Genomic DNA, 13964 nt, shown 5'->3' with positions numbered 1-13964 from the left:
CCACATACATATATCATTTATCCCTTTTTTAAGATACTGCCATGTCAACGACAGCAGTGTTCTTCCCAGAATTTTTTTCCAGCTGGGTGGTATGAAAAAGTAGCCGGGTGGGTATGGACACGCTGGGTACTACTAGGTGGGGTATCTCGCCCGCCCCGCGACCCCCCCTCCCCCCCCCCCCCCTCAAAGTGACAGGCTAGGCTCCGGCTACTGGAATCTTTTAAAGGCATACTAAGCTGAAGGAAAATTGGCCAATTACTTACCTGGGGCTTCTACTAGCCCCCTAAAGTCCTCCTGCTCCTTCACCGCCACTCCATGCTGCTCTGTTCCTTAGCCACGCACCTCCTCGATTGTGCTGCTGTGGCCGGGAGTGCATTACCTATGCACAGTAGCAATTTTTAGTTACCATGCAAGTGCAGAACTCTAGTGGTCATGGGAACGTGATGGAGGAGACGAGTGGCAAGTGGTCACGCATGCAGCGTTCAGAAGGGAATAACAGAGGAACAGAGCAGTGTGGAATGACTGCAAGGGACAAGTATAACTTTAGGGGCTAGAAGAAGCCCCAGGTAAGAAGCTGGTCATTTTCTTTGAATAGTTTAAGTGTCCTTTTACAGTTCTAACTACCCTTCTGCTGATTTGCTGGCTATGTGGTTGTCAAAAGAGCAGGGTGTCTCTCACTAATCTCTCCCTGCCTCTGTCTATGCCCTGGGTGAGTCTGTAACCTTCTGTACATGGCTCACTCTCATCTCTCCCCCTCAAGCTGCAACTCTCCCACACCAGTCGCTTCTGGCATCAATAAGGGCTGGGGAAAGCACTGGCAGGACTGCACAATCATGGGGGTCAAACATCATAAAGTTCTAGCTTTGCGGGGCTGAGTTAGATGCCCCCCTCCTCCATTAGCAGAAGCCAGACTCACATTAACACAAACACACAGCTGCTGGCTGCGATAGGTATACAGCAAGAGGAGGAGGAGAGCATCTGGCTGGACATTCCACAAAGAAAGAACTAAGCCGTGCTTCCTTTCTCCTGCACAACTGAGCTGCGTGTCACATGTAACCTTCATTCCCCGTCCCTCCACACAACTGCCGGGAGCCGAGGAGGAGGGCGGAGGCAGCATCCCTGACTGACAGCGGCTGGCTGTAATGACACAGTAGCCGCTGCTCATGAGCTGCACAGAATGGGATAATTTTACCCAGGCACTCAGAGGAGATCAGCCGGGCGGCCCACCCGGGTAAAAGGCTCTGGGGAGAACACTGGACAGTATGCACAAAATAACATTTTACTCTGTGCCTGTGCTGATTGTAAAATAGCTGCAGAGTGTGTGGATTCCCATTTGATAAGGTATGTTTCTAGTTGCACATTGATCCCCATAGATCCATGCTGTTTTCCCCAAGGAAAGAAAACGCCTTGGGGAAAACAGCATTGATTCACATGTACCAGTATCACAGATTGCGAGTGTCATTTTATGCCATTACACCTGGTAAGATTGACCTTTTTTGGTTGTATCTCCATTGGTTTCCTGTTATGCGCATACATCTGACTATGGATATTTGTACATATCGTATGCCTCTGAGGAAGCGGCTTCTGGCCGTGAAACACGTGTCAGGCAGTTTTGTTCTGTGAATTGGATTTCTGCATTGTATCTACATATTACAACCGCAATCGGGAAGATTTGTACTTTGAAGAATAAAGACTGATGTTGTTCCTACAAACCCCATTGTTTTTGGACTTTTGTTTTTTTTTTACAGATTCTTTATTTCCACCAATTTTAGGCATACAAAAAAGTATCACGTATATCAATATAGTAATGTATCAAATAACATCGATAGAAATGAACATCCGCAGCCATAGCTGCTCCGTCTTAACAAATAAATACAATACATTATTTAGATATCACACAAATATCTTCATAGGAATAGTTGGAGCAATCTTGGGTACCTGGAGTCGGGGGTTTTATAAACTGAGTCGTCGGAGTTGAATGATTTTTGTACTGACTCCACTGCCCTGGCAGTGGGAACCCAACGGAACGGGAATGCGGTGCTACATGTTACTCGTGCATTATGTTGCATACAGTGAAGCATGCAGTCAAAAGTATGCTTCTCTGTACTGTTAACTCGTGCATTACGTGGTAAACGTGCTGCAGGAAGTGCATTGTGATATCACACTCCATCAGACTGCACGATAATGGCTGCTTTCGCATTGCAGTGCAATGCTCTGTTACAATCACAGAGGCGCTATACGTGTTTCTGAATAGCTGCTGTTTGTCCCCATCCTATTGCCTGATGAAGCGAAACGCGTTGCATCCATTGGGGTACCAATAAAGTATTTATATGTTTATATCAGACAGTTGTCTAGTCTGCTTTTGGAGGTAAGTCCACCACTTCCTCCTCTATACATTTGCACCATAATACATTGAAAATAAAGAAAATAATCATTGCTTGGCCCTGTCTTTTAAAACCTCTTTAAGTCGACTTTGCAGACAGCGACGCTTGGCCGGGGTCTCCCAGTGAGTTTCGATTTGCTGTCTTTCGTTGACATTAGTGTTGATTTTTACCAGTGTCTAAAAATTAAAAATAGAAAAAAAAAAGATAATGATTAGAAATTGATGGAAAGTCAGCCTCAGGTCAGCGTCCTATAATTCAGATTATGTAGACATAGGGCATAATTTACTAATGGTGGACAGGCATAGAAAGATCTAAATGAGTCATTGACCACAACTCTGTTCTCGTTCACAATACAAGAGCTTTTCTGAGCGCTTTGTGATTTGAAAATCTCTTGCTAATGTAATCCTCTGTGTGTGATCTCACTGGAGCGATGTGATTTTGTAAAAATTCCCCACAGCATTGCGTTAGCAAGAGCTTTTCAAATTACTGGTGCTTAAAAAGCGCTTGTAGTGTGAATCATCCTTGAAAGATGAACTCCACCCACCACCAAGGATAAATAGGTGGATGTGAGTACAGTTTTGTCCACTGACCATCGCTGGATCAACTCACATGTGGAGACGATCTACCAGCCCTTACGTTGATACACACTTCCTTTTTCTGGCATCTGTTGGATCCATTTGAGCAATCAGCTATGGACACCTGCTAAACCCTGTATTGAATTGGTTAAATGGACTAAAATGTCACAATCAGGAAATATGCTACTGGCACATGCTACCACTGGGGGGGCGGTCTCTTCAAGCAAGCTGATCTAGCAGCAGCCACCCGACAAATATGTATTTGCACTCACCCCTATCACCCAACATATGCCAGAATAAAAATTGAGTAGCAACTTGAATATGCTCTATGGTCTGCTGTTTCTTCTGATGATTGGATATAGGTGGCTCCTTGCCTGATGCCACTAACTGCCCTTAGGCGCTTACAGTCTAATCCCTGCCTCATATCACTGACCTTAGGAGCTTACACCCTGATCCTTGATGTCACTAAGGATGACATGAGACAGTGTTACACTGTAAGATTCTAAGGACAGTTAGTTACGTGAGGCAGGGATTAGCATTCAGAATATTTTTACTTGGGGGCTGGCTCGGACTGGGCTACAGAGGAGACGGGAAAATCCTCAGTGGGCCCTCGCATATTCTACTTTAAAAATGGCGGCCTCCTTCCCCAGGCCCTGTACCGAGCAGGAGGGGGTAGCAGCCCAGGAAGGGGGAGCTTGTGGATACACAGCGACAGAGAGCCAAACTCCCCTCCGTCGCTTGCCCCCCCACCCCCCGCTTCTGCGCTCTCTCCTTCAGAATTTAGTGCTGCGGCAGTGGGCGGGCAGCGACTCACCTCTTCCTGGTTCTTAGCACCAGAGATCTGAGTGTCACTTGTCTTCCGTTTCCAATGCCACTCACTGTACCTCCTGATTAGCAGAAGCACAGCGATCTGAATTGGAGAAGGAAGACCAGTGAAATGCAGAGCTCTGGCAACTGTAGCCCGGAAGAGGTGAGACGTTCCCCACCCACTGCCACTGCGCTAAATTCTGGAGAGGGGAGTGCGGAAGGGGGGTCCCGTCTCTACCACTGTGTGCCCGCATGCTCCTCCTTTCAGGCTACCTATACTGGGGACACCTATAGCTAACTACCTATCCCAGGGGCACCTATAACTGGCTACCTATACTGGGGACACCTATAACTTGCTACCTATACTGTTGACAACTATAGCTGGCTACCTATACTGGGGGTACCTATGCCTGACTAACTATACTAGGGGCGCCTATAGCTGGCTATCTATACTGGGGGCACCTATGCCTGGCTTAATATACTGGGGGCAACTGTACCTGGCCATCTATACTGGGGGTACCTATAGCTGGCTACCTATACTGGGGGCAAGTATACTCAGGCTCCAGGCCCCACATTCTGTAAGGTCGCCTCTGCTCCCAGTCCACGCTGCCTCTCTTCAGACATCGGATCAGCGGCGAGAATTCAGGAAATGACTAATGACGTCCTTTAAATTCAGGAAGTGACCAATGACGTCACTTCCTGCATTTGAAGTGCACCATGTCCGGGCAAGTAGTGTGCGCCCTGCTCTGCATTTTTTCCGGTTGCCGCTGATCTGAGGTCTGTGAGTAGTGCGGTGACCAGCCCTCCCACACAGCAAGGCAGCACCCAGCAAAGCCTCCAGCGCAGCACCCAGCAAAGCTCCCAGTCTAGTACCTGGCAAAGCAGGCAGCCCTCCCAAGCACCCAGTAAAGTGCCCAACCCTCCCCAGTCCAGCACCCAGGCAGTGCCCAGCATAGCGGGCAGTAGCACCCAGCAAAGCGCCCAGTCCTACCCAGCCAGCACTGGCTACCTAATACTGATATATGGGCACATGGCTACTTGATTCTCTTTTCTGGGGACCATGGCTACTTAATTTATGTATACAGGACCCAATTGGCTAATTAATTATTTTATTTTGACACACCTGGCTATTCAATTTGTGCATTGTAAGGCACCTGACTACTCAATTATTTTATCTGGAGGTGGGTAACTAATTAATATTTTTTGATCTAGCGGCATATGAATTATGAGGCATATAACTACTTGGTTATTTTATGTACCGTATATACTCGAGTATAAGCCGACTTTTTGGACCCAAAAAAGTGGGCCAAAAGAGGGGGTGTCAGCTTATACTTGAGCCACATTCCTGAGTACCCCTCTGACAGCTGTGATGACTGTGACCCCCGAGTGGCCGAGCATAGGCAAAGTGTTCCGGGCAGCGGGTGGAGCGTGTAACTATGATGACTGTGACCCCCGCCCAAGTGGTCCTGCATAAGCAGGTTGTTCATAGCAGCGGATTGAATCTAAAAGTTATGCTTCCTTCTCCGATTGACCCCCTGCATGTGTAGAATGGTGCACAGCAAACGGGCTGCTTCCACTCACCGCTCAGCACATTTACCGGTCAGCGCCACCATCCTGGAAACCTTATCCCCTGTGGCAGTCTCATTAGTATGACACGCTGCCATGGTGTCTTTAATTACGCGCACCACCACAGCGCGTCATACAGATGAGACTGCAACAGGGGATGATAAGGTATCCAGGCTTGCGGCGCTGACCAGAAATTGCGGTAAGTGAAAGCCGCCCGTTTGCTGTGCACCATTCTACACATGCAGGGGGTCAATCGGAGAAGGAAGCATAACTTTTAGATTCCATCCACTGCTATGAACAACCTGCTTATGCCGGACCACTCGGGTGGGGGTCACAGTCATCATAGTTACATGCTCCACCCGCTGCCTGGAACACTTTGCCTATGCTCGTCCACTCTGACTCTAATGACCATCGAGGCACCCAACTACAATCTCAATTGCTTTCTTTAGTTTGTTGAATGTCTAGATATGGTTATTCCTTTGAAAACCTATTCATCTTAAAACCCTCTTTTACTAGGATGGGTAGAGGGATGTCATGTTCACTACAGAGTATTCTGTATCTCCCTGGTTTCCAGCAAACGATTACATGATCATTAGACTACTGTTCTGGTTTCTATTAAAACCTATTTTCCCATTACAAGCTAAGTCTTTTCTTTAGCCTCTGTACTCAGGAGATGCAGTCATCATATGCCATCACTACATTCTGCTCACACCACCCAAAAAGTTGTGATTTACTTACATGGGACTTCTTCCAGCCCCCCACAGTCTATCAGATCCCGGCTGCGTTTCCTACCCTCGGCTTATATTCAAGTCAATCACTTTTTCCAGTTTTTATAGGTAAACGTTGGGGTGTCGGCTTATACTCGAGTATATACGGTAGTTTATCCGGGCGGACTCTCGGTGAATAACACCGCTACTTATTTTGTGTACTTTGGGGTCTGTCAATGTTCTATCATGGTCATGTTCCAGTGCATTTTTTTTTCCATAGTCTAATGTCCTACCAAATTATGTTTTTATATAGCACTGACATCTGCACAACATTTCTAAAGTGCATGCATATGTGAGCTCAAAATCAGGAGGGGGGGGGGGGCGTGTGGGTCCCAGACTGAAACATTCCTGGTGGGCCCTTAGTGTCCTGGTCCAATCCTGCTTGGGGGTGTGGCCCGTGTTGAGAGGCGGAGTTTAGGGCAGCAGAACGCCTGTGCCTACAGGCTCCTGAGTTGTGAATCGGTCCCTTAATGCTTCCATCAGCAATTCATACTGATCTTTTACACAGTGGGCAGAGGTCACAGGACAGCTATTGGGGACTGAGAGAAGTATTTGGACTGAATTTACAAATTATCACTATTTACCTAATACAGGGACGTATGGTCAAAAGTCTTTAAAGCAGGCCATACACAATGGGAAAGATTGTCCCATTCAATTCCTGGCTGATCCTGATCAAATCTGCTGGGAATTTAATGCACAACAATTGTAATCCCAATCAATTCTTACCAAAAGGCATGAATTCATCAATTTTATCAAACAGAAAATCTCTCTTGATTGACGGCTCATAGCGTTACTCTGCATCAAACAGTGAAAAACAGCAGTTTTAACAATTTTCAATAGAATTCGTGCTGAAATCTATTAAAGCGGGATTGTCACCATAAAAATCAAATTTCGACAGCAACTGGTCTGAGTGTATTAAGTGATAAAGATGCTAATCCTGTATTCAAAACTTTTAAAACTTTATCTGCTGTTATGATTTGGAGTTATTACATACTTAAGGAGCACTGGACCCTTTAATAGTCAGTGCCAAGCAGTTGCATTCTGGGGTTCTTTTCATCTATACTATATTCCTCCTCTTCCATTTATTTCCCTGCCTAACTGCTTATCTGAAACATGATCCTCTGCTCACTTGTGTTTACAAGCAAGGCTGAGGTGACTCAGCGATTGGAGGAGAAAAGAAAAAAGTAAAGGGCAGAAATGACATCAGGATTTAGCCTAAACTTTGGGAAAAAGACATGGCCCCCACCAGGAACAGAATTCTCTTCATTTACTATATGAAATTCACTGAAATCAAAACATGGACAGTACAATGCATGTGTTATGTAAGAAGATCAAGTATTTATCTACTTATATATGAAATGTGTTGTTTTTCCCTGGCATGGTATGGCTCATCCTACTTCTTTCAAAATGAATGTCCTATGTGTGGTAGAAATTGAGCCCTCTCTGATCAACAAGGCGTTGTTCATTTTGCCACATTGGATGGCAGTCTGAGTGTGTATAGCCACCTTTTTTCCAGATTGTTTAGCTAATATTTTACTGTATACTTACATTAGGTGAACTGGTTCCAAAAGTATAAGTAAGATCTGTGCGGAAAGATGGTGGTTTATCATTTCTTCTAAGAGCAGACACAAAGACGTTCGGAGAGACAGGATATCTGATGATAGGGAATGGGGTCAGAGGAGGTGTCATATGCTGAGGAACAAACAGATATTTACTTTAGCTAGCCTTCTCCTGAAACCGATATATATTTTTACATTGCATTATTCATTTTACCATCCTAGCATGTCACCAGCAGTATGTACAAAATAAAATTTTACTCTGCGCCTGTGCTGATAGTAAATTAGCTACAGAGTGTGTTGATTCCTGTTTGAAAAAAGTGTGTTTGTTTCCACATTGTCTCTCTAGACGACTTATCAACCCTGTGCAGAGGTTAGTAGCACTTCTGCAAACACTGAGAAAAGTATACTGAAGAGGAAGTGAAGAGTACCTGTCCCTCCTTGAATCAATTGAGGTATGAAGCTCTGCTGCCTCGGTACTTTTCAAGATTGGGGCGGGGGAAGGGGGATAGTTCAGGGAGCTGCACACATAGGTGGGAAATGAAGCACAGCACATGAGGCACCATTTTCTTTTTAGTAGCTTACACAAGGGAGCGGGGTGGCCTGCCATATTTTCTTTTGGGGGTGGCATATTGAAGTTACACCCCTGACTGTTGGTGGGCCTTGAGGACAGGGCTGGGAAATATGATATAGATTACCCATTTATGATAACCTGAAGCTCAACTCCAACCAAGACTTTTCACTGTCATTTTAGACACAGAATGGAAAAGTTCTGTTTGCCTTCAAGAGGTTTCTCCTCACTTCCTGTTCTCTTTGCCCATCTTAATGAGCCATAAAGTATTTGTTCAGAATAATCCAAAGTATTGCGTTTTGGCCAGTGTCTTGCTGGCGTGTCAGTAGAGGGAATTCAACAAACACCTGATGGACTAAGGACCCACGAGATCTGTCATTCCAGATCTCTTAAAGGACTCGCCCTGATGGGGGGCTGACATGAGAGCTGATAAGGGTAAGCTCCCGCCCCCTTTCAGTAAGTAAGAAATCTGGCAGATTATCTGTTCAGTTTTCTCTGTTCACATAAGTCCTGTTAATACATGGATTGCATATTTACATTCAGTAAAGCGTTATAAATTCACACATATGAAACATAGGTATTAAACCGTAAAGTATTACCAAAAACATTTATTTCTCATTGGCTGGATGTGCAGTCCATCTGACAACCTTTCAGTATGTGAGCGATGGTTTGCTAAATGTTTCCTGTTAAAACAGTTTGGCTAGCATGCTTGTGGTACACAGAAAACCATGAAATATGAAAAATATGAATTCAGTGATTTCAGCTATTTTTCTTGTAGAGGCCGCTGGGTGGAGGGAAACAGAGATAGCATCAGAGAGGGGAATACCTCTTTGAAGTTCTGGCACAAAGTTTTATTACATGCAGAGGTGCGAATAGTTTTCATGCATGGACTTTTGCAGCTATCCAGTCTGGATAAAGCCTCATACACATGCTCAACAGAAGTCTTCTGCTGTGCACAATTATCAAGCAACTTGGACGCGTTGTTTAATAATCGTGCGTTAAAGACGTGCAAACGACAAGACTGATAAGGCAGCAGGTAACGACTGATAAGACGGTGGTGAAATTATCCAACTGTTGGATTGATCAGACTTACAACTGAAGATAGGTGGATACTAGTCTCCAGTGTGTACAAAAATCAGACTTTAATCAAAACTTTACTCAAAGTACCGCGGCCGGAAGATGGGCTACGTCACAAGTTACGATCACTCAATATGCTAATGTAACAGTCGTTCGTCTTGTCATGCCTTTTGTATGATAGTCGTTTACACGTCAAGACGTATTTTTCTGCTTACTTTACACCTCATCAAGTTGTTGTCTTGTCGTGGTCCTTTGTTGAAAAAGACTTCTGTTGAATGTGTCTATGAGTCTAAAGGCCCATACACACGGCGTCCAAATGTCTGAACAGACACGTGTTGAGCGACGGTTCATGCAACTGTTTGTTCGTGTGGACACGGCAAGCGACAAAGACTGTCAGCGGACTGTCTGCAAACACAGCCGTGTTTGAGCGATTCAACTGATGAATATCTTGTGACTTTTGTCTCGCAAACCGTCCCTTTATCTGTTGGTGTCCTGTCGTGTGTACGAAAGTCTTCTACAGACAGCAGAGTAACTACCATAGTACTACTACTATACGTAGTCTGTGGCAGACAGCTTCCTTCGTGTCTTCATTATCTCTGTTGCCGTGTGTACAACTGTCGCAGACTCGAACTGTCGCTGCCATAAATATGCTGTTGTCTCTAGTCTGTCGCTGCCTCACAACTACATAGAAATGTATGTCGTGTTTATGGGCCTTTAGAGTCAGTTTATTAGCTTCTGTCCAGGCCAATGATGGATGGAAGGATGGCCAGTCATCAGGGGTGCACGGAAGCCCAGGAGGGCCTTTGATAAGAGCTAATTAAATCTGTGTTCTGCCTGTGATAGCTGGAAAGTTCCTCATTTGCCAGCTCTGGCACTGTAAATGAGGTATGGCATATTCGATATGGAACATGGCGAGTGTGTCATACTTACCATGCAATTTTTAAACCTTACAGTGTAGTTTTATCTAGCGCAAACCCACAGAATAAGCATAACCTCATGTAAAAGGCCAGTTGTACCTGCAGTCCTCCTTGATATGGTAAAATAATCCCCTATGTCACACTTCAACTGATCCTGACTGTCAGAGCAGACATATGGAGCTGGACCTGGATGCAGAGCCATCCTCTGCTGATCTCTGCCTTAGAGATGATAACATGATATAAATGTTTTTATGACTTGCACATTTCTATGCAAAAATATGCAGCTTGAAAATGGACCAATCATTTTAAACCTAGGTTTAAAGTGATTGGTCCAATTTCAAACTGCATAGATATGCATAAAAAATTACAGAAATTTTCCTCAACCCAGAATGTGCATATCATTGATCATCCCTACTCTGCCCAGAGACTGAGTTATCTCCGCTTTTCTTCTAGTCACTGGGGTAGCAAACCTCAACCCGTACCTCGCATCAAGCTTGTCTACTGGTTCCCTTCTCAAACCTCACAATACACACACAATACACCTCTCTGCACTCTACGATGTGCCTATAGTGATGGCACAGCTACTGCAAACATTAATAAATGGTAGGACAGATACGGTACTTATTTTTTTAACATCCCTACTAGAGAGTGAGAATCCTTTTTAAAGCTTACAATTATTTTGCTAGGAAAAGTGAAATATAATTCTCTGACGAGAACCTGCTGTTACACTACTGTTGATTTGGGCACCGCTTAAAGGGAACCTAAAGTGAGAGATGGAGAGGCTGCCATATATATTCCCTTTTACAGAATACCAGTTGCTGGGCTATCCTGATGACCCTCTGCCTCTAATACTTTTAGTCATAGGCCCTGAACAAGCATGCAGTAGATCAGGTGTTTCTGACAAGATTAGCTGCATGCTGCTTTCAGGTGTGTGATTCAGATGCTATGATGCCAAAGAGATCTGCCAGGTAACTTTCATATCCCTCTCGCTTCATGTGTCCTTTAACCGCTTGCCAATGGGCGCGGCTGCAGCCCCAGGACCACCTAACGCTGATCGGCCTAAGGTCCTTGGGGCGGGTATTGCAGAAGATTCTCCTCAGGAATGACGGAGCAGAGCTCCGCCATTAGTCTCACAGCAGCGATCACCGCTAGGAGACTGTTAGATGGCAAAACCGCCGTCTAATAACACTGTACAGCGCTGCGATCTAAGGCTGCGATCAATTGGCTCAGGGGTGATCCGCTGTCATAGGCTGAAGCCTATGTCAGCCGATCACAGTGATAGGTTGGTGGGGGGAGGGAGGGTCCACTATAAAAAGAATTAAAAAATACACACTTTTATTTAAAAATAAAAAAAAATAAATATTTGTAAAAAAAAACAAAACAAACATACATTGGGGGAGCGATCAGACCCCACCAACAGTAAGCTCTGTTTGTGGGGAGAAAAGTGGGGGTCACTTGTGTGCTGTGTTGTGCGGCCCTGCAGCGAGGCCTTAAAGCTACAGGGGACCTTTTTGTGAAAAATGGCATGGTCTTTAGGGGGGTTTAACACTGCGGTCCTCAAGTGGTTAAAGCTGATAGTTAAAAAGTTGGTAAAATATTATTCCTGATACTATCGATTTACTTGACACCATATTCTAACACTAAACCCTGATCTCTGGGGTCCAATCTGCTGCGTGCCAACATGTATGCCTATAATGGGTATTTGGCTGTTCATAGTCTAACATGTTGCCAATCAGCTATTTAGTGATGCGCTAGACAATTGGCGAATGATAGGCAATCGTCTAGTATGAACCAGATCCTCTTCCCGAACTATTAACTGATCAGCTACTACTAGCTTATCAGCTATTAGTACCTGAAACTGTTAAGCCAAACTAGTAGCAGACCGGTGCCCGACCTGTCAGCTGGGTGCTTGCACCCAATTCAACTGATTCTACACCCGAAGGCTGTTTTCTCACTCCCATGTATATCTATGAAAGTGGCGCACGTAGAAATGGGCGTAAAATAATGGCCATAGAATATTGGACAGGTTACCAATATTCTATTATTCACTATAGTAGAATATCTGATATTTTTCTTTGTTCTAGCCTATTCTCACACAGAACCCTACCTCTTAATGCCTAAAACTAACCTTAACCCCTGCCCCCACCCTAACATACTAGATTACAGTGGGATGCGAAAGTTTGGGCAACCTTGTTAATTGTCATGATTTTCCTGTATAAATTGTTGGTTGTTACGATAAAAAATGTCAGTTAAATATATCATATAGAAGACACACACAGTGACATTTGAGAAGTGAAATTAAGTTTAATGGATTTACAGAAAGTGTGCAATAATTGGTTAAGTAAAATTTGGCAGGTGCATAAATTTGGGCACTGTTGTCATTTTATTGATTTCAAAATCTTTAGAACTAATTATTGGAACTCAAATTGGCTTGGTAAGTTCAGTGACTCCTGACCTACATACACAGGTGAAACCAATTATAAGAAAGAGTATTTAAGGGGGTCAATTGTAAGTTTCCCTCCTCTTTTAAATTTCTCTGAATAGTAGCAAGATGGGGGTCTCAAAACAACTCTCAAATGACCTGCAGTAAAAGATTGTTCACCATCATGGTTTACGGGAAGGATACAGAAAGATGTTTCAGAGATTTCAGCTGTCTGTTTCCACAGTTAGGAACATATTGAAGAAATGGAAGACCACAGGCTCAGTTCAAGTTAAGGCTCGAAGTGGCAGACCAAGAAAAATCTCGGATAAACAGAAGCAACGAATGGTGAGAACAGTCAGAGTCATCCCACAGACTAGCACCAAAGGCCATCTTGCTGCAGATGGAGTCACTGTGCATTGGTTAAACATTCAGCGCACTTTACACAAGGAGATGCTGTATGCAGAGAAAGCCTTTTCTCCACCCACAGCACAAACAGAGCAGCTTGAGGTATACTAAAGTACATTTGGATAAGCCAGCTTGATTTTGGAATAAGGTGCTGTGGACTGATTAAACTAAAATGGAGTTATTTCTGCATAACAAGGGGCGTTATGCATGGAAGAAAAACATAGCATTTCAAGAACAACACCTGCTACCTACAGTAAAATATGGTGGTGGTCCCTCCCATCATGCTGTGTGGCCAGTGCTGGGACTGGGAATCTTGTGAAAGTTGAAGGGTGCATGGATTCCACTCAGTATCAGCAGATTCTGGAGATCAATGTCCAGGAATCAGTGACAAAGCTGAAGCTGCGCTGGGGCTGAATCTTTCAACAAGACAGCGACCCTAAACACTGCTCAAAATCCACTAAGGCATTCATGCAGAGGAACAAGTACAACATTCTGGAATAGCCATCTCAGTCCCCAGACCTGAATATAATTGAAAATCTGTGGTGTGAGTTAAAGAGAGCTGTCCATGCTCGGAAGCCATCAAATCTGAATGAACTTGAGATGTTTTGTAAAGAGGAATGGTCCAAATTACCTTCAACCAGAATCCAGACTCTCATTGGAACCTACAGGAAGCGTTTAGAGGTTGCAATTTCTGCAAAAGGAGGATCTATTAAATATTGATTTTATTTATTTTTTGTGGTGCCCAAATTTATGCACCTGTCTAATTTTGTTTAAACAATTATTGCGCACTTTCTGTAAATCCAATAAACTTAATTTCACTTCTCAAATATCACTGTGTGTGTCTCCTATATGATATATCTAACTGACATTTTTTATCCTAACAACCAACAATTTATACAGGAAAATCATGACAATTA

The 13964-nt window shown here is 44.2% G+C and overlaps 1 protein-coding gene across 2 annotated transcripts in view; it reads right to left on the bottom strand.

Annotated features, from left to right (window-relative positions):
- The window catches only part of LOC137541974 (retinoblastoma-like protein 1), a 71705-nt gene that overhangs the window by 6924 nt on the left and 50817 nt on the right, over window positions 1–13964 (bottom strand). For both annotated transcript variants that reach the window (XM_068263538.1, XM_068263539.1), the window contains exons 14-15: window positions 7648–7791; window positions 2459–2560 (exon numbers count right to left, since the gene is read on the bottom strand). In XM_068263538.1, coding sequence (XP_068119639.1) covers window positions 2459–2560; window positions 7648–7791 — 246 coding nt within the window. The remainder of the gene's footprint in view (window positions 1–2458; window positions 2561–7647; window positions 7792–13964) is intronic.

This window comes from Hyperolius riggenbachi, chromosome 12, assembly GCF_040937935.1.
Source record: "Hyperolius riggenbachi isolate aHypRig1 chromosome 12, aHypRig1.pri, whole genome shotgun sequence".
Lineage (NCBI taxonomy): Eukaryota > Metazoa > Chordata > Amphibia > Anura > Hyperoliidae > Hyperolius > Hyperolius riggenbachi.
Note: the sequence above shows the minus strand (reverse complement) of the source record. Positions and strands in the feature narration are given on the sequence as shown.